Source organism: Ornithodoros turicata, chromosome 8 (genome assembly GCF_037126465.1).
Source record: "Ornithodoros turicata isolate Travis chromosome 8, ASM3712646v1, whole genome shotgun sequence".
Taxonomy (NCBI): Eukaryota; Metazoa; Arthropoda; class Arachnida; order Ixodida; family Argasidae; genus Ornithodoros; species Ornithodoros turicata.
The window spans coordinates 19223670-19247960 of NC_088208.1; the positions used below are offsets into that span (position 1 = coordinate 19223670).

Consider the following 24291-nt stretch of genomic DNA (forward strand, 5'->3'; position numbering starts at 1 on the left):
CGAACAGGGTCCACCCGTTGGGTCATTCGCGATTTATGAGGGAAAGGGGCCGCAACTGACCCATTCCCTCAACTTTAAAAGAGCGACAATGCAGAGTGAGCTCCCACTGATTTCCTCGCGGCTGCTCGTGTTTCAGGAAGCCACTAATCGGAGGCCCCTCTGCATTACTGCGCTTCTTCTTTTTTTTTTCTTCACGTTCTACGACTTCTTCAGAAGGAGGTGACTGGCGTAAAAACTCTTTTGCTCGTTACTTACCCTGGTAAGTGTCAGACAAATAAAGAAATCGGGCAGATGTCTTAAATTTTGCGTCAAAAAAGGACCAGATCCAGACCCTCGGTTTGGGAGGGGGCGGTTACTTTGTCGGAGCGCGTTGTGGGGGAGGGGGCAGAGAGAAATCCAATGTATAAACTGACGTTTTTTTTAGGGAAGCGGCATCGCCCCCCCCCCCCCCCCTGGATTTGCCACTGGTGAAACGTGGATACGCTTCGAACACATCCTCAATTTTGTGCTCCTAAGTCTATTTGCAGCATTTCGCTCAAGAGCATATAGAGGGTAGAGACGAACCCCGAACTTCCGTGGACTTTACAAACTTTTTTGCTCTTATAGATTTCCTTTTTGTCTCCAACTTCATCCTGTGACGTTTACCTAGATATTAGGTGGCTGCTCTAACAATACCTTTGAACGGAAACTTCACGTTCATGAGTCATCAGAGACTGATGTCCCTATTAGACAGCCTTGCTAGCAAACATGAACGTTCCGGAAGTCATTGAATGCAGGAGGTGACGCACGCTCTATGCAAGCACACAACTCGATGTCTGCTTGCCCACCTACTACGTTCAAAAGTTGCGGTTGATGAACATGCACCCAGCAGTGGGCGGCCTCAAGTACTATGCACTTTGTCGTACCACACTCCCCTTTGCTGTTACGGTGTTTCGGCCCGTAACAGTACGTTCCCAAATGGGCGACTCGCTCATATATAGGGTTCGTGGTTTTCGTCATTTTCCGAAAAATGCCGGAAAACACCCCCCGAATGATTTTTTTCAGATTCGGAATATTCCGAAAAAATACGAATTTCTCTTATCCTGACAGCTGCCATTCCTGGAACCGCAAAGGGAAATCCCCTTGGAATCTCCCTTTGCCGACTATTTCTCGAGCGTGCCATTATCTTCGGGCTGTGCCCTTGTTTCGTTGTGCGTAAGCGCTTATAGGAGGATGACCTCGGCTCTGTTGATGAATCTCGTATGGATGATATAAAGCGCGAGTTTTTCGAATATGCTGTATGCCCTGCCCCTCAGGTGGATATATCTCCTATTCAGTTTTGGACGACCCGTTCCAGCACATGACCTTTGTTATCGCAGTGCGCCTTAAGCATACTGGCTATTCCTGTTTCTAACGCTAATGTTGAGCGCGCGTTCTCTAAACTGCGTGTTATTAATCGCAAGGAGCGAGTCGCTATGACAGATGCGAGCATGATGATGTACGCTTGCATCTATTACAACAAGAGGTAGTCTCATTGTTTGCTGGTTTGGCACAGGCAATAAAAGACATTGTAAATGAAACCATGAATCAATTCAGTTCTTTTTAGTTCGTTGTTACTTCGCCCACAAAATAGGCTCTCCTTCATGCGAAATAAATAGATGCCCGTATTCGGGCATTTATTTTTTGGGTGGAATATAGATGCCGAAAAAATCCGATTTATAGTCCCCAATATAAATGCCGATAAGCACCCCCCAAATTGGGTTGAAAATAAATGCCGAAAACCACAAACCCTACATACGAATGTAAGCTGTCTGAACTGTTTAAGTTTGTACGACTTAGATAAGAGAACATTATAGAGAGCTAATCTTAAATAGCAATATGCCGCAAGCGGTGACCCGAAAGTCGCGTCGTATTCACTTTTTTTCGGGGGTACCTTTCCATGTCGATGAAAGCCTTTTGAAATTTTGAACGTGCAGAAGTGGACGCACGATTAGCGTAGCAGACGACAGCAACAGTTCCTATGAAAACGCGTACAATGACGATGATAATCAACTTCAGAAGGAAGCATTTCTCGTGGGACATCTACCGCTTGTTAAAAAATACTAAGGTAAGCTAAAGTACAGAGTAGTGTAGAAATTGAGGAAGTAATAACTGGGCCGATGAGTAGCGCCACCGCTAGCCTCCAAATGCGGCGCTGGGAAGGGGTCCGTATGACATTGTCGCTGTAATCTCGTGGGCCGTGACACGGACAGGCGACGCAGGCACATCGTTCGTTCCATCCGTACGAATTGTCGCGTTTCCTAGTCATGCATCTGTATAACCAACACTCTCTCCTTGTTATGTCATCATGGATGTATTCTCATCAAGTAAGATACCTATACTAGATGTATTGTCGTTAGCTAGCACTACCTATAAATGGATTGTCATCAAGTAGATGAGCTGCCTTTGTATGTACGTGTTGTCATCACGTAGACTATACACCTATGGATGCATTGTACTCGCATAACAGAATTGACTATGGACGTATTGTCACCAAGAAGAACTCCCAATGTACGCGGTTCTGTTTCAAGAGTGCACTGCGTAGTTGGTACATTCACGTTACGTACGATGCGCTTGAGGGTGTGTAATCAAACATTTCCAACGTTGACAGCAAAGAATAGCTTGCAAAAGTTTTACTCCCTTGGCAAAAAAACAAACAAAAAAACAAAAAAGAAACAAGAAACAGAAAAAAACATAAAATAGAATTTCTGAAATAGAACGGTTACTCGTGTTACAAATCATAATTGTACACTTCTGATTGAATATAAAACAATGAAGCTTCTTGTGTTTAATATGCGCAAGCCTCCCTTCATCATGCAGTAGACTACATTTCTTCGGGTGCTTCTTGTGGACGTCATATTCCTTTTTTGACATGTCTCTGTTGACACTTTACATTATAAGAACTGAAGGACGGCAGTTGACGATAAGTCAGCGAGTGCCCATGGCATAGTTCGAACCCACACCTCCCTGATTGCCGGTCTGGTATCTTGGGCGTTGTGTCGTCTTAATTGTTTTTCGTTCAACCACTACAATTTCTATGATTCTACGAGCCGTTTATTCGGTTCCCCATTCAACACAGATACAGGATAACGCAGAATGCAAATGCGACAACTTCACTTATTAGGGATTTTGAGTATACATCCGTAGTTGCTTATACGACAACGGTTTCGAAAATACGATAACAACACGCGCTATTCCTTAGAAGCTGTAGGAATCACATTAGACTAGATTAGATCAGAATGGAAATGAAAAAGACGGCGGTGACATCAGATTACTGCACCCTGATTCGAGCCTTTCTTTTATCGCATCGTTTCCGCCGTGTGTTTGCACGTGTATTGCACAATATTTTTAAGCAGTGTTACAAATATTTCTCACAAGTTCGCTCGATAAGCACCGCCACTCATCTGTTTCCGTTGCTAATCATGAAACTGACGTCATCCTACCGTATCTCACCGATAGGCTGACGATTCATTCTTTTCTGTTGAGAGAGTCTCTTTGTGTAGGAGTCGGAAACGTGGGGAACGCATGGGGGACAACCTGTACGTCTAGTGCAGACCGAGTTTGGCGTGTTGGAGCTACTGCTTTTAGTGAACGTTGAACCCTGTTGTTATACAGCTTGTGGTTATTGCAATTGCATCTTGGCGCAAAATATACCGGAAAATGCGGAAGTGGTGTGTGCTACTGTGTGTGCTGTGCTGTTTAGATGGAAACAAAAAAGTGTTGGGAAACAACTTGGACACAGCCTATCCCGTGGTGTTCAGAGGAAGTGCGCAGAGTTATTTTGGCTACAACGTAGACCTCATTGAGAACAGCAGCGGCAAACTGTGAGTTCCGCGTTCTTACATTCTCCACAGCGAAATCATACGAAACAATATTGATACGAGAGAGTTATAGTACATATACTGCGTACGCAATAGCTTTGCGTGCGCAGTACTTGCGTGCGCGAGGAAGTGGCGAGTGCACACTCCACAGTCCGCCGAAAGTGGTTTTGAGTATAGCACATACGCAGTGTGAACACGCCATTTTCTTGCGTGCCCTACAATTAAACCCCTCTGAGTAGTGCAGTTTTCTGGGCCTGCTGGTTTTAACTCATATATAAGTGTTGCAAGAGCTGGGTGATATTAAAAAAAAAAAGAAAAAAACTCTTCCGATGTGTGGAGCGTCGTGCGAAGGACTCACTTGTTTTATGCTCGTTTCGTGAGTTTAAACCCCTCCAGTATGAAGTATGCGCAGTACATATTTTACATCTTTCGGGTGTAAATGTCTTGTCCAATGGAACACACCTTTGTGATGTAAGTTTCGCTCCATATAGAAGGGTGTTTCCTAAAATGCCCTTCTAAATAGTGTGTGTTGTCATCGAATAAAAAGTGTACTCTATACGGAAAGGTACCATCTCGAAGGACACATATTGTACGAAAACAAACGCTTCAAATGGTTGTTTTGTTGTTAAAGGAAAATTTATTAAACTCAAGAACGAAATAAGAACTGCAACTTCACACGTTAGTTGACGTACAACTTACATACACATATGCTTACAAACCACTCTAGATCCACTACTTCACATTTCCTTACATATATACATACAAACATACATACATACAAACATTTTTTGTTTGGTTGTTTTGCGAACATGTTTTCCAACACCGTTATTACACCTTTCATTTGAGTCGGCGTTTGCAGTCATGGGTTTGAAAACCGGGTATATTTGCAAAATAAACCCCTTTTACACCCTCGATGGCGTGAAAAAAAAAATTCATAAAGTCACGAGACAAATGGAAGAGAGAGAGAGAGAAAAAAACAAACAAACAGGAAGCACAAGTGAGAAACGAGAGAACGGTTCTACCTCTACACGCAAATACGCAAACGACGTATAAGACAAAAATACGTTGAAACATTGTTTTTTTGGCGTTCCTAATAGACACCCCAGAACTGGACATAATTTGGGCAGATCCTTTATGCCTTCGCATCTAGCAGTTTCTCTGTGTGTAAAGGGGTCTACCTTCATGTAGGTAGTTCCCCTACTTGCTGACAATGAACACATACTGCAAAGCAGCGGAAAGTGACAGGTGGGGAAATTATGCGCACTGAGATCATCGACGAACAAAGCCATCGCCGGATATACACTTGATAATGCAGCTGTGGAAAAGAGAGCTCACGGCTATTGTTTACTAAAAGAACACAAACGTAGTGGGTCAGGGTGCGATAATTTTTTTATACTCTCATAGTTCGAACACGTGGGGAACGCAGGATGTCTATTCAATGAGAGTGAAGAGAGAGAAAAAAAAGAGGAAATAAAATTTGGTGATAAGTATTATCACGGTAATATGGATGCAAGATAAGAATGCGCCTGATACAAGTTCTGCTTATTATGAAAGGTGTATTTTGAGAGAAGAGACCGCAAGAGACCTGTGGGTAAATTGAATTCATGTTGAAAGCGCTAGAACCACACCCTTAAAAATGAACTTCACCGTATAGCACGCTGCTAGACAACCATCATCTCGAATGATATCGTTATCAGCCTGGATTTGTTGAAAACGGGAGGCGTACGCCTTTTCTGTGACACTTCAGCTGTTCATAATTGTCACAAAAAAAGACGTACGCCCCCCGTGTTCAACAAATCAGGGAAGATAACGATATCATTCGAGATGATGGTTGGCTAGGAGCGTTCTCTGCGGTGAAGTTCATTCCTAAGAGTGCACTGGCGGAGCACAAACAATTACCAAACCGTTGACAGTAAGCGCTACGCGTTGTGTGTGTGTCCTTTTGTGTTCCGCAGTTGTTTTCGCGAACATCACAAACGGACGAGAACACAAGGCGCCTGTAACTGTTCACAAAATGCCTCTGCAAGAAGCTCTTCTTTAGGGACTGAGCAGTAGGAATAATTACGGCCGCATCTTTAAAAGGAGCACGAATGTGAAAAAAAAAAATCTTCTCGAGGAATGAAAGACACCGTTACATTAACACGAACATGAAAGGACCGATTGCCATCCGTCGGGAGGTACGTGATTTACGAGCGGAAGAATCTACTCTGTTGAAACCTGATTTGCTGAAAATGGGAGGAGGCGCCTTCCTTTGACATATTATTGTACGCATTTCCGAGATAGGCGCCTCCTCCCGCTTTTAACCAATCAGGAGACAGAACGATATCGTTAAGAATGATGGTTGGTTAGGAGCGTGTTATGCGCTGAGAATCTACTTTAACGTAGTACGCTTTCCCTCTCCCTCCCTTTCTGAAGAAGGCCGATAGCGCGCTGTCATTGGTCTCCGCATACGATTTGTCCAATCATCGCGGGAGGATCGTTTGACGAGACCAATCCGAGCCCTCTCCGCATTGTCGCGCTTCTTGAGAAGGAAAGGGAGAGGGAAAACGTACATTGCGTTTTTTTTTTTTTTTCTATTGTTCATAAATCCCGAACGACGCTACGGATATGGATCCCGTTCCTTTTTGTGTTGGTTTACGACGCTTTTTATTCCGCGAGGAGTAAGCTTTCCACTTTAGTACCCCTTCAAACGTTCCTCGACTCGACACCGATCTCCCACAGCAGTGAGGTGGAGCAAGGAAGCGTTCCTCCACTTGGAAGAACCCTTGGGCTATACAAGGAAACACCGGCGCTAAACCGTGTACAGTGAACCCTCGTTATTATGACCATGGTCGTTCCCGAAAATTTTGGTCATAATGCGGAATTGTCATATTAACGGGGAGTATTTGCAGAAGGTTTCACTGCATGGTTCCCGAGGAGTATGGTCGTAAAGTGCGTATGTCAGATTATCGGGGGTCATATTAACGAGGGTTCACAGTGAACCCTCGTTATTATGACCATAGTCGTTCCCGAAGATTTTGGTCATAATGCGGATTTGTCATATTAACGGGGAGATTTGCAGAGGTTTCACTGCATTGTTCCCCAGGAGTATGGCCGTAAAGCGCGTATGTCAGATTATCGGGGGTCATATTAACGAGGGTTCACTGTAGTTGTTTGTATTCCGTTAGCGCCGCGAAGCAACTGTGGCAATGAGCGACGAGAGGACAGCGGGAAGGAGTGGGAGACATGAGAGGGGGTTACTGTGCGTCCTGGGCCGACTTCAGGGGGAACAACAACAGAAAGAAAATACTAAATTAAAATATGTACACGATGAAAGTACTGGGCGTGATCTCGATAGGGCAACGTAGATATCGTCTGGACAGGGCTTTTCTGATTTTTCGGATTACGAGCACTATTATTTTTGGGTACACAAGCAGGACGACTTCGTTTATGAAAGAACACCAGAGGCTTTTCGTCGTCTGCTATTAACTGTATGCTCTCAGACGGGCCTGTAAGTCGCCACTTTCCCAGGTATTTATTCGTATTGTGGGCATCGAACGCTGGTGGCGGCCATATGCTGACCCATTGTTATAAGCATAAAAAATATCCCGCCCAAATCTGTGTAAAGGTAGAACTTGTCAGCGTACACTCTTGGTCTGGTTTTAAGAAAAAAATAAAACACACACTCCGTACACTCTGCTCCGAAGTTGCTTCATAGCAGTCTTGTAGTGCGCTGCGAACCCTACGCAATCTGAATCGTATAGCCGCCATAACCAGAACTATCCAGAACGTTTCACAGTTCGTTTAATTGGTTGAAACTTTCATCCGACAGTGCAAACCGCACTACACGACGTAATAATATCTTCGATTATAGTGCTAACTAGTTTTAATGCGTTCGCATTAGGAGTGTCGAAATGAAAAAAAGCTACATGTATGTGTGTGTGTCCGTGTGTGAGATGGTGACGCCTCATCGAGACGGCGGTATAAGTGGACATGGAAAGGGGATATAAGAGGGTAAATGTAAATGGACGCAAATCATTTGAGATTGAAGTAGTCGAAGGTAATTAAGAGTAAGAGGTAAGAGTAATTGAAGGAAATCAGAGGTAGTTAACGGCAATTAAAACGAGAAAGTTGAGTTTAAAGGTAATGAATGTAAGATATATGTAATTAAGAGAAATATTAAATGAAATTAAAGAATACCGAAGGTAACTGCTGGTTATACCAGAGGTAATTAAATGTTATTAAAGGTAATTAACGTCAATTAATACGAAACTACATGCCCAAACCGACATGTTTAACTGCACGCGTATTGGATGAAACTTGTTGGCATAGATCGAAAGACGTTTCAAAACGACGCACAGAACCAATAGTCGCGTTGTTTGCAAACGGTTCGGCCGCCGACCAAGGGCGCTGCCATTTTTATGGTCACGTGCACGATGACGTTTGCAGTGACGTCAAGGCCAGGCTCTCCAGGAAAGCATTACGTTCGTCTGGCGTGCTATCGGCCATGGAGGAGTATATGTGTTAGTGCCATGGGCGTTCCCAGAATGTTTTCCAATGGGGGAGGGGTCAAAGTGCTTCCAGGGGGGGGGGGGAAGCGTGCTACCCCACTCCCCCTACCATCTGTTTTTCTGGAGGCGGACGTTGCGGACTGTGCGGGTGTTTAGAGGTTCCTATTATCCCATCTGAGAATAATCATGACGACCTATGACTAAAGAGCACACTTTTTCACAAGCGACCTTGCAGCTCAAGGGGGGGGGGCACGGCCCCCTTGCCCCCCTCTCGGTACGCCCATGGTTAGTGCACTCCCCGTATCCGACAGTCCTCCGCGATAAGGTTGGGCGTCTTGTATGCTGTAAAAGGAAATGGTCTTATTTTTTTACCGTTATACTTTCTTTTTTCTACAGTGCACTGGTGGCAGCTACTAGAGAGAACTCTTCCTATATGACTGGGGTAGAAAACCCTGGTGTGCTGTTCCGATGCAAACTGGATGAAGCATCATGTGACGAGGTGCTCGTCGACAGGAAAGGTGCGTCAGAATATTAGCTACCCAAAGCACTCAAAGAAGGTTGCCGCTCCCGAGTTCCGTTCTGATCGTGCCGAGCTTTCTTGAAAGAGTGGCTGAAAAATGAGCAGTCGGAGATGTTCCAGAACTTTAATTCTGATTATCAGGGGGTACACGCTTTAAATTACCGCGCAACGGACAAAATCTTCTGGCTTCACAACCCCGCCGATATTTATGGCATTGTGGATTTGATTGGATTGGATTGCATCGGATATGAAAGAAAAATACACGCACACACATCGAGTTCTCCCAAAATATTTCTTTACATTACTCCAAGTTTCAATGCTGCCCACGAAAGGAACGAGTGCCTCGGGAAGTTACAGAACCTTGAAAGCAACGAGTTAAGTTAAATGTTACAAAGAATTGAACTTAGTTACATTGACGAGTCACCCCAAACATTGGTACATCCCTATTCACGTCATGCGATGCAAAAATGAAAAAAATAAATAAATAAAGGTGGTGATGGTGACGGGACTGCTTGCCGTATAGACAGTCACGCTTAGGCGGGAAACGTCACGACTATTGCAGGGGGGGCCGTGCGTCCTAGGCCGAGTTCACAGGGAACCGGGCCGACATTTGTCTTAAGACCGTCTGAGGAACACCCAGGTTACACACCCAGACAGCACAGCCGGCTCCCGGATTCGAACCCGAGTCACCTCTCAGTCTCGGCATGAAATGCCAAAACTACACTCTTAAAAATGAACTTCACCACATAGCACGCTCCTAGCCTACCATCATCCCGAATGACAACGTTCTCGCCCATGATTTGTTGAAAACGGGAGGAGGAGCCTATTTTGTGCCGTGCATAATGGCACAAAATAGGCTCCTCCTCCCGTTTTCAACAAATTAGGGGCGAGAACGTTGTCATTCGGGATGATGGTTGGCTAGGAACGTGCTATGTGGTGAAGTTCATTTCTAAGAGTGTAGGCAACGACAGAAAGCAGAAGTACCAACAAATGACACCGTTCTTTTCCCGTGGTATCGCCCGTCCTAGCTTCAGTTTCACGCCGTCTCCGTTCTTCGGGTCTCACCCAACTCCCACAGGTGAACTCCGCCCACAAATAAAAATTCGCCTAAAAATACGCGCTCCGGAGTCCCCAACGTAGTGGGCCCGCATGCTTGAAACTGTTGCTTGTGACCAACGGCATGGCCGTGTGGGCTAAGGCGTCCCGGTCGTTGGCGGTAGCCGAGGTCGTGCTAAAGACTGGGAGGATGTGTGTTCGAATCCTATCACCGGCTGTGCTGTCTGAGGTTTTCCCTGGGTTTTCCGAAGACTTTCCAGACGAATATGGCGGCACAGTTCGCCCTGAAGTCGGCCCAGGACGCAAACTAATAACCCCCTGTCTCCCCCTCCTTTCTGCTGTCCTCTCTCCATCTGTCCACGTCTGTACGCCGCTCATAGCCACAGTAGCTTCGCGGAGCTAACACGCAATAAAAAAAAAAAAACAGTTGCTTGTACAGTTTTCATGTTGACAAAACAGCCGTCGGAGACGACGTCCTTAGAGCACATTTGCGCGCTTCGAAAATAAACACGCAAAATATCAGCGCCGACAACCGATCGTCGACCGCCAGGCGCCCGCCATCTTCCCTACATCACCCCCCCCCCCCCTCCATGCACCAACCTCAATGTGCGGACTACATTCTCTGCTAGCGGAGATATACCTCTATGACTGTACACTCTAAAAACTGAACTTCACCGCATAGCACGCTCTGCGCCAACCATTGCCCCGAATGATAGGGTTATCGCTTCTGATTCGAGGAGAGAGGGAGGCGTACGCCTTTTTGTGTCAATTATCATTTATCCAAAAATATCATTAATCCGCAATGGTTGGCGCAGAGCGTGCAATGCGGTGAAGTTCAGTTTTAAGAGTGTAGCTCTTACGTTGTCTCGGAGTATAAATTGGTTTTTATTTCGCGTGAAGGACGAGGAGACCATGCTGTCATGCACTCTAAAAACGTGGTGGTGGTTGTGGTGGTCGTGCTGGTAATGCTGGATGAGCTCGCCGTTGTCAGCCTCGCGACTAACGCTCTGGGGTGAATATGCGTCCTGGGCCGACTTCTACACTGTAAAAACAGAACTTCACCTCATAGCACGCTGTGCGCCAACCATTGCCACGAATGATAAGGTTATCGCTTCTGATTCGAAGAGAGAGGTGGGCGTACGCCTTTTTGTGGCAATTCGGATATATGATAATTGCCGCAAAAAGGCGTACACCCCCATCTCTCTTCGAATCAGAAACGATTACCCTATCATTCGTGGCAATCGTTGGCGCACAGCGTGCTATGTGGTGAAACTACATTTTTAGTGTGTGCTATGCAGTTTTTTGTGACGTTTTAGAGAGTCATTCAGAGGCTCCTTACAGGTTGGTTTCACCTGCGAAGATAAAGCCTATTCAATAGATGGCTATAACGTTAAAATCGCCCGTAGAGGCGAGACCAGACGCTGACGTATGTCCTGCATTTAGGACAATGGATCTTATCATGCACACAACGATATTAGTCTGCCCTCTTAACTGTTGAATGCATCTTTGATTGTGACAACTTGGGGCATCAGTATCACATAGTGCGTCCCTTGTGTGCCTTTCCAAATCGTCCGCTTTTGATTGGATATATCTACGAGGGCCCTTAAAACCTAGTCTTCAGCTTATACTGCGAACTAGAATGGCTGCTGTTCATGTTCTGGACAGCGTACGCATACTAAGCCGTCAGTCTCCTAGTAAGTGACTATTACAGATAACGGAGATAATCTATATCCATAGCAAGGCAACTATACAATGTGTTGCCGGAAGACTGGCAAAGTGCGCGAGAGAAATATGAGACTGGTGTTTACAGTTGCTTCGAATGTCATCTGCAGGTTGTCAGCACGATAGTCACGTGAGGCCAATGGCAGTGGGAGCCAAGACTAAATGGAGCTGGATTTTTCACGTGTATTATTGACGTTGTGCATTCTCTTAGGCAGATATACCGTAATTTCACGCGTATAAGCCGCACCGCAGATAAGCCGCAGGACGCGTTTTTAGGAACGTTTTGAAAATTTTCTGGCAGATAAGCCGCACTCGCAGATAAGCCGCGGGCAATACGAGACGACTGATTTAAATGACAAAGGAGACCATAGAGAAGGCCATAAACCCTGTGGTCCATAGTGTACAACAAAGGAGGTCATCTCTAGAGTTCTACCAAGATCGGATTGTGCCCTTGTTGGGCGTTTTTTATGGATTGATGGGTCAGTGGTCTTCCAGAAAACGTGAATAACTGTCACCACTTTCGTTAAAGCTGCTTGGGGGAATGCACCAGGAAGATTAATCTACTCGAATGTGGACCCGTCCCTGTTACGCACTGTTCGTGCATCGGCAGGGCAGTGCTGTTCCAGAGACACTGTAGGCCCGGCCCTTTCGTTAAAACTGGCGTATGGGAAAAATGCCAGGAAAAAATAGTCATCAGATAAGCCGCACCGGTGGATAAGCCGCAGAGCCCCCGTGAGAAAAAAAAATCGCGCATAAGCCGCGGCTAATACGCGTGAAATTACGGTACACGTATATTCGTGTTACGAAGTGAAAGGTCTTGACAATGCCCTAACAAGGTACAAACGAAACTGAAGAGGGTAGTACTTCTGAGAAAGGGGCATAGAGAACTTGTTTTTTTTTTAAAGGACCCGAATCTTTCATTGTTTTACTTAACACCTGAAAGGGGTACACTCATAAATAATGATAAATACTACGATGGAGATGAGAAAACACGATAAGCACTAAATACAACAGGGAAAGGGAGCGTTGAGATAACTTGATTGGGCACAAATTCGATCATATTCAGATTGTTTTTAAGTGCGTTAGGGCCAGTTCTCACTTGGCGACGCCCGACGCGGCGTCGTGCGCGGGCGGCGGAAATAGACGCGCATTTCCGGAGTCGGGAGAGGAGAGACGTCGAGCCAAAAAAACTGCCATGCCGAACTTCTTTCACGACGTCGGCGAGAGCTGCCGAGAACGACAGCTGTCGACCAATTAGGTGACACAGGAAGGCCACGCCTCCTGGCTTTTCGTCTGCTTTGGACGACGGAATGCCACTGTGGTGGGAAGGAACAGAACATGAGAACCATGCGCGCTGACGAGGCTGCGGAAATGCGCCTCTACTTGCGCCACTCGCTCACGACGCCGCGTCGGACGTCTCCAAGTGAGAACTGGCCCTTATGGATGCCTTCCCGTATCAAATCACATAATTATTGCGTTGATGTCTAGGATACGTAGTAATCTATGGGTGTCTTCGAATGCGCGACCCATAAAACGGCCGTCGGGGCAGTATCGCTTGCGGTGCTGTTCCGCGAAGATCTTTTCTTAGATCTATGGGAGAAGTTCGCGAAAACGCCCCTTCTCGTTGAATGATATATGTGTGCGCAAAAACGACGAAGATGTAAACCGTTAACTTCACACCTGGCACCTTGGTCAAGACCTTCCACTGCAACGTTGACATTCCCAATACACAGATAGTATTGCAGTTATTAAATAGATTGTCCGTTTGATAGCTTCGCTAATTTTGCTGTTTGCAACTCGTTTAGTTACTGACGCATGCATGCACGTGTATCGAACAGCAACTCTCATGAGGCGGTGGTGGTGGTGGTGATGGTGAAAGGGCTTGCCGTTGTCGGCCTCACGTATGTGGGCAACGTGGGCAACGTCACGCTCTCATGAGGCAATTGCACGAAAGGCAGCATGAAGACCAATAAATCAATGTTCATGTGTGCTCCAATGTTATTGCAGGAAACGGTGTTTCTGGCGGAGATGAAGGCGATGAATACGTTGAGCTGAAAGACAATATGAATCTGGGAATGACATTGGCGGTTCAGCCAGGAGAGACAGGTCGGATTGTGGTATGGACGCTTGGAGCGAATAATCGGCATTTGTGCGTGTGTGTGTGTGTTTGTCAGCTTCCTTTTCCCAAGATGATTGTACATTGGCATCACCATACAAGCGTGATATGTTGGAACTTGGGTTCCCCTTAGTTCAAATATTTCAATTATTTATTTATAGTGTGTCCATAGTGTGTGTGTATGGTCTAGGTGATGGTGCAAAACAAATTGCACAAAAGACAGTGCAACAAGGGAATAACAAATCAAAATCATAACTTGAAAGCTGCTCAGGTGACACCAAAGGGCCCTAGTGAAGGGAAAGGGATGATAGTCTTGCTCACTCGCGATAACGTTGAAAGAACATAACACACGATGCAAGGGACAAAGATAGCAATGACGATTAACATACGAGTAAAAGAGATGCGAGTGAAAGAGGCATGCTATCGAGTCGAGAACACCGGCACACGGGACACGAAATAGCACCCAAGCAGCACAATGTACTGAAAGTCGAGTGCAATAGGGGTGGACGGGTAGGTGGAAGGCCTTGAACATACTCGTGAAAGGACAGAACATTGATAAGACACATACCGTCCACCCCTATTGCACTCGACTTTCAGTACATTGTGCTGCTTGGGCAGATACGCAAGTACAGTCATTGCGACCATCAAAAAACTTGTACAAGAACAGGCAGACCCGAATAGTGCGGCGGTTATATAAGGCTATCATATTACTTTTGCGAAGTATATGATCATAGTTATAGTAAATGGCAGGATATAAATAGCGAGAATGAAGAACTTGGGCCGAACGCTTTTGTACAGCCTCTATATCCGAGAACAAAGTTCTAATGTGTTAGAAAATATATAAAAAAAGTTTCAGCTTATTTTGCAGTTGATGCGCACCTCATAGCACGCCCCTGGCAAACCATGATTCGGAATAACGTCTTTCGCTCGCCTGATTCCTTGAAAATGGGAGGCCGACGCGTTTTTTTTTGTTTTTTTTTACACTTTGCATTTTGTATTGATTGTCCAGAAAATATGTACACCTGTTTTCAACGACAGCGATGAACGATGTCACTCTGAATGACAGTTGGTTGCGAGACGTCTTAGGTGGCAAAATCCTCTTTTAAGAGTGTACTTGTATGACGTCGTCCAGTTAAGTTAGGTTAGGTTGGGTTAGGTTAGGTAGTTTACATACGGGGAGCGGTCTGAGAATTTTCCGGCTTCGGAACGCAGTCAGCAATACCCGGCGTCCGGTGCTGACCGCCGTAGAAGCTCGAATTCCGCGTGAGCTGACATGGCGGTAACATCCGCTCAATCACGACAATGCGCATGTGCAGCTTTATGAAAGCCCAACTCCAGTGAAAACGCGCAGAATGATGATGATAACCAATTCACAATATTAACAAAAACGCACCTCCCGTGGGACATGCATCATTATACAGATATCCTATAAGGGGGAAGCAATAAACGGGCCGATGGGCAGTGCCACCGCTAACTTCCAAATTGCTGCGCTGAGAACCAGTGCCAGTAACATGGTCGCTGTAAACTAGTAGGTCGTGCATTGGACTATATTGCCTGCAGGTGTGCGCGCCCAGGTGGCAGAACCAGAAGTACAGAGGGAAGAACTTAATGAATGGTATCTGCTACGTGCTTGACAGAGATATGACAACGTCGCAGGATCTGAGGCCACTGCTTAAGAAAAGTAAGTTCTTTCTTCGATCATACCGTGGTCTCTTGACCGTAATTTCACCACGTCTACGGTGATAAGAAGAAGACATTTTTTAAACGCAGAAATCTCTGTTCAAGACCACAAAACAAGAAGAGAATGCGAATGCACGCCTTACCAATATCTGACTCTTTCCGCAGATGCCCAGGTGGTGAAAATGTTGGACCCTGCAACGGGCAAGATGCGTGATGTACAGTATTACTCGGTCGCAGCAGCGGGATTCGCTGGAACAATTTCCCCTGTGAGTTTTGCCAAACATAAGGGAACGCATACCATACAGGTTCTTTTTTTTTAATTCGACCCATATTCTTTACTAAAAAAAACGATTAGAGCTGCATAAATTTCGTTTTCGCAAGTGGGATGCGGCGAGGCGGACATCTTGTAGGACAACTTATGTAACTATTGGACGATTAATTGGCTAAAATTAATTAATGAACTTGTTAATTTGATGTTTTCTCAGAAATGCGAGATAGCAGAATTGGCGCTATAGTAATTGTTCAAATCCGTCGTCCTTATTAAACACCCTGAGAAGCGAATGTACCTTGAGATGTAAATTCCCGAATTTTGCTATGCAAATGAGCCAAAAACCAGAAGTACGCACTTCTCTAGCGCGGAAACGACACGACCGTGGCCATATCGGGGTCGGAGAGCGGTCTATCTCGCCAACAGATGAGAGCCTACACTCTTAAAAACAGATCTTCACAGCATAGCACGCTCCTAGCCAGCCATCATCCCGAATGACACCGCTCTGTCCCCTAATTTGTTGAAAACAGGTGGTGTACGCCTTTTTTTGTGACAACTACACGCTTAAAAATGAACTTCACCGCATAGCACGCTCCTAGCCAACCATAATCTCAAATGATATCGTTATCTGCCCTGGTTCGTTGAAAACGGGAGGCGTACGCCTTTTTTGTGACACTTATGCGGTTCATAATTGTCACAAAAAAAGGCGTACGCCTCCCGTTTTCAACAAATCAGGGCAGATAACGATATCATTCGAGATAGTGGTTGGCTAGGAGCGTGCTATGCGGTGAAGTTCATTTTTAAGAGTGTATGTACTGCATAAGTGTCACAAAAAAGGCGTACGCCTCCCGCTTTCAATAAATCAGGGGCGAGAACGATGTAATTCGGGATGATCGTTGGGTAGGAGGTGCTATGCGGCGAAGTTCTGTTTTTAAGAGTGCACCCCAATCAGCTCCATCGTTCCAAAACACTTGGCCCTCTCGCGGGGAATGCCTGTCGCCGTTTACTAATAAGAGTGCTTTCTCCTAAATCAAGCAGCCAAACCCACGAAGTTTCAATTCCGTTTCGTTGCAGAATGGCGAACTACTGCTTGGGGCTCCGGGCTGCAGAGACTTCACAGGTAATTCTTAGCGCCCTTGAGTTCTTCGGAGGAATACGTTCAAGGCACTGCTCTCGAATGGTTTACCCGGTTGCCCACGGCGCAGAGCTAATCTCCCTCTCTTATCGGGACTAACGACTGTATTCTTGCTCCACGTTCGCGGATACCAGCTCCGGTGGCGCAGCGGTAACGCGTGCGCTTGGAGACTGGGAGGTCCGCGGTTCGAATCCGCGGGCCGGCTGTGCCGTCTGGGGTTTTTCCTGGGTTTCCCTCAGATGTGTAATAGGCGTATGCCGGCACAGTTCCCCTGAAGTCGGCCCATGGACGCAGCTATCCTCCCCCCGAGCGGATTCCGCTCGGTCTTCCACTTCACCCTTTCCTCTCCTCCTCTCCACCACCTTTCCCTTCCCGAGAAACATGCCGCCTAATCAGGCAGGCAGACCTCTCGGGTTCCTCCCAACGACACTCCTCCTCCTCCTCCTCCTCGTTCGCGGATCTCTAGGGCCTATACACTCTCAGAACAGAACTTCCTGCCAGAACAGTACTTTGTCCGCCAATCATTTCCACGAATGATAGCGTTACCGCTCCTGATTCAGAGAGGAGGGTAGGCGGGGGCGTACGCCTTTTTGTAGCAATTTGGATGTGTGTTAATTGCTACAAAAGGGCGTACGCCTCCTCTTTCTCTTCAAATCAGAGGCGATAACCCTATCATTCGTGGCAGGTGGTTGGCGTACAAGGTGCTATGCGGTGAAGTTCTGTTCCGAGAGTGTAGTGCGCTTCAGGGGCCCTCTCTTCGCCCTGTATTCTCCCTCCCACCTCGGGTATCCCTAGAGCCTAGTGGTGGTGGTGGTGGTGGTGGTGACGATGAAAGAGCTCGCCGTCCTCAACCTCACAGAGGCGGGTAACGTCACGTCTAACGCCCTGGGGGAATGTGAATTCTGGGCCGACTTCTAAGGGAACTGTGCCGGACATATGTCTGAAGAAAACCCAGGAAAACCCCCAGAGAGTACAGCCGGCACCGGGATTCGAACTCCGGTACCTCCCAGTCTCGACGTGACATGACCAGCACGCTAACCACTGCGCCACGCGAGCTGGTAAGGGTACAGCTTGGGACAAAAATTTACGTAACACGTCACCTGCGTATTTCTCCATCGGAACGGCCCCTGCTAGCAATCAGGGAGAGATGGAATAAGAAACGGGTGGCCAGCTATTCCATCCATCACTCAGTATGTGTGTCCCCTCCTGTTTGATGCTAGGGTATCGCTCCATTGGAGAAAGGAGACACCCCAGTGTTCCGTAAACTTTTGTCCCAAGCTGTACTCTCTTTGATTCTTCAAGAGCGCACTACTATGATATGCGCTTCAAGAATCAAAGAGGGTACTCTATTTGACCCTTGAAGCGCACTCTACCGTAGCGCATACCATAGCCATTCCCTCTGCGCTGGCAGGGCGCGCTGGACCACGTTGCAGCAGCCCATGAGTATCTCTCTCAGTCCTCAGTGTCGCCAGTAAGCTTCGACCAGTGCCGACGACTGTGGCGACATTGTTGTTGAGCTCTTGGGATACGTCGCTAGTTTAAGAGAAGACAGTCAGATTGTACAACGGAGTCAGTTGTAGAGATTGGAGCAATGAGAGCTGACCGCTTGAAGCGCGCTTGGCCCTAGGGGACCCCCTTGAGTGCAGCGAGAACACGGCCGTAGGTCTCTTTTTTATAGCATTTGTCATAGAAGAGTGGAAGTTAAATAAACTATACTGAAAAGAATAGTTGCTCTCCCCTCGTAGCTTATTATTATTTATTTATTGGCGACGTATCATGACTTGAGGGTACAGGCAGGGCCGGCGAGAGGGTGGGTCAGCCAGGGATGGAGCCCCGCTACTCGGGCCACTTCAGGGGCACGTGGGACACAATGCCTGTTGTAATCACATAATGAAGAAATCATTGGACGGCGTTATCGAGAAGTGAGGAGGTGGCACGGGCATGACCCATCCCCAGGGCCCGTAATTTCTCTCGCCGGCCCTGGGTACAGGACACCTAGTCAATGCATCGGACAACTGTTCCGCGACCCTCGAGGGCAAAGTCGGGCATCGCGAGCAAGCTTCTATTATTATCTCACTCCGACAGCGCTTGCTCTGAGCTTGCCAAATGATTGATTGATTGATTAAAAAATAAAAAGGGCTTGCCAAATCCGTCTCATGCACCTCCAATTTTTCTGTTGTTTATAAATAGGGACGATAGTGAAGTACGAGATACCTGCGTCTCCGACAACGGAACTAGGTACTGCAGTAATAGGAGCCCAGAATTCCACAACAGTGCTGGCCGCCGACCAATACATGGGTATGCCAGTGGCAGTTTATTACATTTCGAAGTTGAAAAAAAAAATGGTATAGAAGTTTTTAGTATGCCGTGTTTTAAAATAGTATTTTTGTCGTGATTTTAACGATACATCTTCTATACAGGGTACTCAATAGCAGCGGGTCGATTTTTTGAGAAAACTGTGGTGCACGTGGCAGCTGGGGCACCGAGAGATGCAGCTCATCTTGAAGGATCCGTAAGTGGAACGCTTTAAATGCAGGAAACAATGGAAGTACAGCTTGCGACACGCTTGTTTGAAATCAGCACCACGTGGTTTGCCTTATCTCACATCTCCAGGTGTCGTAAGATCATTTATTTCGAGTAATAAGCACGTGTAGCACATGGTCTTCCTTTAAATACAATATTGGAACAACATTTCCAATTGCAGCTAAGGAAATATGGGCCGCAGAACTACTGACAGGCGACTCCAGACATCCGCGTTGCAAGCAGTACATGGAGCAAAGTAAAAAAGCGCAAGTCAGCACACAAATAGATCAACACAACGGCAAAGCGTGCTATACTTACCCAAGCACGACATCTCTGCCCAATATTGGACGAATATTGACGTTATTGGCCCAATATTGGACCAAAATTGGCGATATTGGCCCAATATTGCCAATAGTGGTTCAATATTGGGCCAATGTGTTATGCTGCTTTGGTAAGGACAAGTAAATAAAGCTGTTGTCGGAAAAGGACAGACAGTGCTTCACAACCCGTCAAGTGCGTTTTGTTACATTTCGTCATGTTCAACAGCGACACGCACGGTACATGAGACACATGAAGAAGAAGGTGAGCCGGTTGGTACAGTGCTGGACAGAAGTTTACGGAACACGCTCATGGCGCATTCCTTCCTCAGAGTAACACGCTAGCAGCGAATGGTACCGTACGGACTTACAAACAAGTGACTGGGTTACCTATAGGCACGTGTCTTAAGTCCGTACGGTCCCATTCGCCGCTAGCGTGTCACTGTGAGGAAGGAATGCGCCGGAGCATCCAGCTTTTGTCCAGCACTGTAGGGGAAAGTGGGGCACACTGAAACACGGGGTACAGATCCCGACAAACGTTTACGGAACACCAGAGCGACGTATTTCTCGGTCCGAGCGACACCCTAGCAGCGAACGGGAGTGGACACACTTACTGAGAGGTGCGATTAGCGTTGTATATCCAGAGAAATGACTTTGAGAACGCGTAACTCGAGCTATTCAATTTTCCGAAGCGCGCATTATTTCTTGAGCTCCACAGCAACCGTTATTTATTTATTTTAGGAAAAAGAGCAGGGACGCCTGTGGCTTCCTCTCATTTTCAATGACTATTTTCAATTTTTAGGTGTACTTCATCGATTTCAACGATCCCAACACAAACGTTCTCAAGATAGAGAAGAAACAGATAGGGGAACAGGTACGTGCGAACGTCTCAAGAGTGAATTGCATGATGGTATATAGTGTTTGCGAATGCCTTATTCTGCACATAGTCATCACGATTTATGTCGTTGTATGCGTGGAAAAATACCTGGAAACCTCACACGTGGGACAGCGCAGCACCATTTAGGTGGGATACCCCGTATTCTTATGCAACCCTGAGGGATTCCTGTCCTTCAGGGCACCCTTCGAGTAGCTTTGGCAATGCAATGGGCACGAATGAGGAAGCGCTGCCAAAGGTATTGAAAGGGTCCCTGGAAACGCAGGGATCCCTCAGGGCTGAGTGGGACCTTTGGGAAATTGGCCTTTGCCAAAAATGATATTTGACAACCCTATCAGATGGCAGCGTAAAGGCCCTTTTTCAAAAATTTCCCTTCACACTCAACGGAGCTCCCCAACGGCCTTTACGATTGAAAACGGAATGCTCTTGACAAAAGCATCGAACCACATTATTGCTTCTGTTCAAAAGAAACAATGTTCAAAAGAGAGGTAACACATCATAAATGTGACGAAAAAGTTCGGATCCAGATTATAACAACGTTATGGTATTGATGGCAAGGTGACAACTTTAATACGGGAGTACCAGAATGAAGGAGACACGAACTGGACGGCACAAGGAACCCGTAACGATATACTCATTTTCTTCGCGGCTGACCGGAGCTATACTCCGTAAAGGCCATTTCAAAATTGAGAGGCCCTTGACGTTAACTGTCATTTTGAATACCGTCTGACACCGTTTGAATACGGTTTGAATACCGTCTGAGTTAGGAAATGTGCACTAAATACGTATCGTGGGGCCCTCTGGTCAGATCAGCGATTACTTCTTGCCCGTCACGTGGCACACATGGTTTCGGTTTCCTTATGCAAGGGTTTTGCAGGCGGTATGACTTTATTATCAGCTCACTTCAGTAAGTTATACTTCAGATAACAGGTAGTGCAAGTTCTCCTCGATCATTTGAAATTCTCTTGAGGAAGTTCTCAAAGAGCGTTGGATGTGATGTTCTATGAGAAGCTGACAAGTTACGCGCTTGACGACGCTACTTGCATATTCAATGGCCATTGGTCTCAATGATGATTGAGGACTGCTCGTAACGCACGCGGCGTTCCTAAGCGCTTTGGGGAATAGACCTCTACCTGTTTGTAAACAAATGACGTCATAGTGTTCGACAGCGCCACGAGTTTGGTAGAGTTGAACTACGTTCAAAGCTAGTAGCGAACAAGGTCGCTCCCGAAAGCCACTGACTTGAGGGGATTGCGATGGTCTCTGAAAGGGACGCGACCTTCGGTCCCACTTTTCTTTCAATGGGAGACGGCGAACAATTGCCAATTCGTGGAACCCAGCCCTCCCCTTCCGAGCTGTTTCGGTTTCGGTCTGTCTACCAACGTCATAGTGACGTTTCTCGGGTAGAGGCTTATAGGTAAAGGTCACACAATCTGTTTCGTTTCCGTTACGGCGTCCGCTACCGGACGATATTTGCTTCTGTTTCTGTTACCACCATTGTTGCCTTCGTTTTCGTTTCAGTTTTCGGTACCATCCCACACCCCGCTTGTTGTATGTTTGCCTTCTTTTTTGTATAAGCTTGAAATGTATTCCGAAGACTTTATTACGTGCACACAACAGACAGAATTTATTCAAAAATATACATACGTGGTTTCTTTGAACAGGTAATATGAACAAGGTTTTCACGAATGTTATTCACGCATGGAACTTGCAAGACACCATAAGCGTAGAGGAATCATGCTCCTTGTATTTGGTATACACTATACTTACCTATACGCTCCATTTTCTCATGTTAGTTTAAGTTCCTCAGTTAATATTAGTAGATGGGTAGAAATCCAGCGAACCGGTAGAGATGTAGGAAGGGAGTTGCCTCAGGACAGAAGCCGCCGATATTTCGAACAGAGACTGTTCTTCTGGGGAACAGTCTCCCCAGTCTCCCCAGAAGAACAGTCTCTGTTCGAAATATCGGCGGCTTCTGTCCTGAGGCAACTCCCTTCCTCAGTTAATATTAGTTCGCTTCATTCAGCTTTATTTCATAAATTTATCTTTCGCTTATTTCTTTTATTTTCGTTTCCGTTTCTGTTACCTTTACATGCTATATTTCCGGCATAATACCGCTTCCATTTCTGTTACACTTTCTGTTACATTTCCCTGCTCTGGGGTTCACAGTAAGGCACCCTTTAGTACAAACTATAAAGAGGACTGCGAACAAAATGCTTCCGACGTGTTTGTAGACTTGCTTGTCTTCCTCGTGTCTAGATGGGTTCCTACTACGGTGCCGCCCTCCTCGCTGTCGACATCGACCGGGACGGTATCTCAGAGCTGCTGGTCGCTGCTCCATTCTATTCCGTGCTGGACGACAAGGGAAAGCGAACACAAGACACTGGAGACGAAGGAAAAGTCTACGTGTACCGAAGTAATGGATACGTAAGTTGCAGATGTCGCACAATGTTATACAGGGTGTGTGCAAAAAAACATGACCCGCATTTTTACATGTAACTCGTTGTCTACTTAGCCGAGGAACTTCCGGTGGCGCACGACGGCGCATTTATGCGTGCGAAATCTGTAGAAAAATTGTGGAAGCCATACCCAGATTAAAAAATAACGGAACAACGAAAACGTCGGCTTCCGTGCATCAGAATAGGGCAACATGGTGGACAATAGGGTGTATGTGAAAGGGCAACGTGGTGCACGTAGGAGAGTTGTGTTCAAGTACCGCTAGGGGAGCTATCGGTGCATAAATCGAAACGATGTCCCACATGTATGCTTATCGGCAGTACCCCTAGCGGTGCCTGCACATAACTCTCATGAGACCAAAATGCACTACCATGCACTGTCATGACCGCCCTATTCTAATGCATGGAAGCCCATGTTTTCGCGCTCTGTTAATTTTTTTACACTGAGTATGGCTTCCAGGATTTTTTTGTAGCTTTCGCACGCATAAATACGCAGTCGTGCGCCACCGGAAGTTCTTCGGCTAAGTAGACAACGAGTTACATGTAAAAATGCGGGTCATGTTTTTCTGCACACACCCTGTATACACAAAAACGCGATTCAAGGAATGGGCGCCGCCATTAGTGCTGCCACCCCGTGGTAGTCACGGGCACTGTGCACGTGTGAACTGCCGTTTGCCGAGTTCTTCATTTTCCCGCGTGTGTTTTCGCTCATTTTCGTGTCCGTTCGTGTTCATTTCGTGCCAGTTCATTTTCTCCCGCTCGGGAACCGGTGTAGAAAAGATATCGCATCGGCCAGCGCTCCACACGTAAACAAGCGTGCATATCGCACGCGGAAGCAAGCAATCTTCTTTTCCCTTGATCTTTCGAACGTTGCTAAGCTATATAGCTTATCAACGGCAGCTTGCTTGGGTAGCTTATCTGACTATAGTCAGATGGACTAGTTATATGGAATGTTACGTTGTCGTCAGTCATACTCATTAAAGGTACTGTAAAGCAGTCGAGGTGGAACCTCATGTTTTGTGTGCCCTGAATTGTGTACGTCCTCAGGAGTAAAATGCCGCAAAAATTTCTCACATAGACGTTATAGCTCCCGAAAAAATGCAAATTTAAATCTACTGGCAACACTGTGACGAAGCAGACCGACGAAACGCCAACTCCGCCAAGTGCGGCGTCGAAAATGTCTCATGTGCACGACCATGGGCCGAACAGAGCGACGTACGATAGCAGCGCCACGATGCTCAAACAAGGCCCAGGTATAGACGTTTAGCTACTGA

General features: G+C 46.4%; 1 protein-coding gene across 2 annotated transcripts in view; it reads left to right on the forward strand.

Moving 5' to 3' along the window:
* Positions 1-3498: 3498 nt before the first annotated feature.
* LOC135366606 (integrin alpha pat-2-like) overlaps positions 3499-24291 on the forward strand; it is a 46107-nt gene continuing 25314 nt past the window's right edge. For both annotated transcript variants that reach the window (XM_064599385.1, XM_064599386.1), the window contains exons 1-10: positions 3499-3842; positions 8726-8847; positions 13635-13744; positions 15304-15424; positions 15589-15689; positions 16766-16811; positions 19017-19124; positions 19247-19338; positions 20469-20540; positions 22821-22988. In XM_064599385.1, the coding sequence (XP_064455455.1) occupies positions 3679-3842; positions 8726-8847; positions 13635-13744; positions 15304-15424; positions 15589-15689; positions 16766-16811; positions 19017-19124; positions 19247-19338; positions 20469-20540; positions 22821-22988 (1104 nt within the window). In that variant the 5' untranslated portion in view covers positions 3499-3678. The remainder of the gene's footprint in view (positions 3843-8725; positions 8848-13634; positions 13745-15303; positions 15425-15588; positions 15690-16765; positions 16812-19016; positions 19125-19246; positions 19339-20468; positions 20541-22820; positions 22989-24291) is intronic.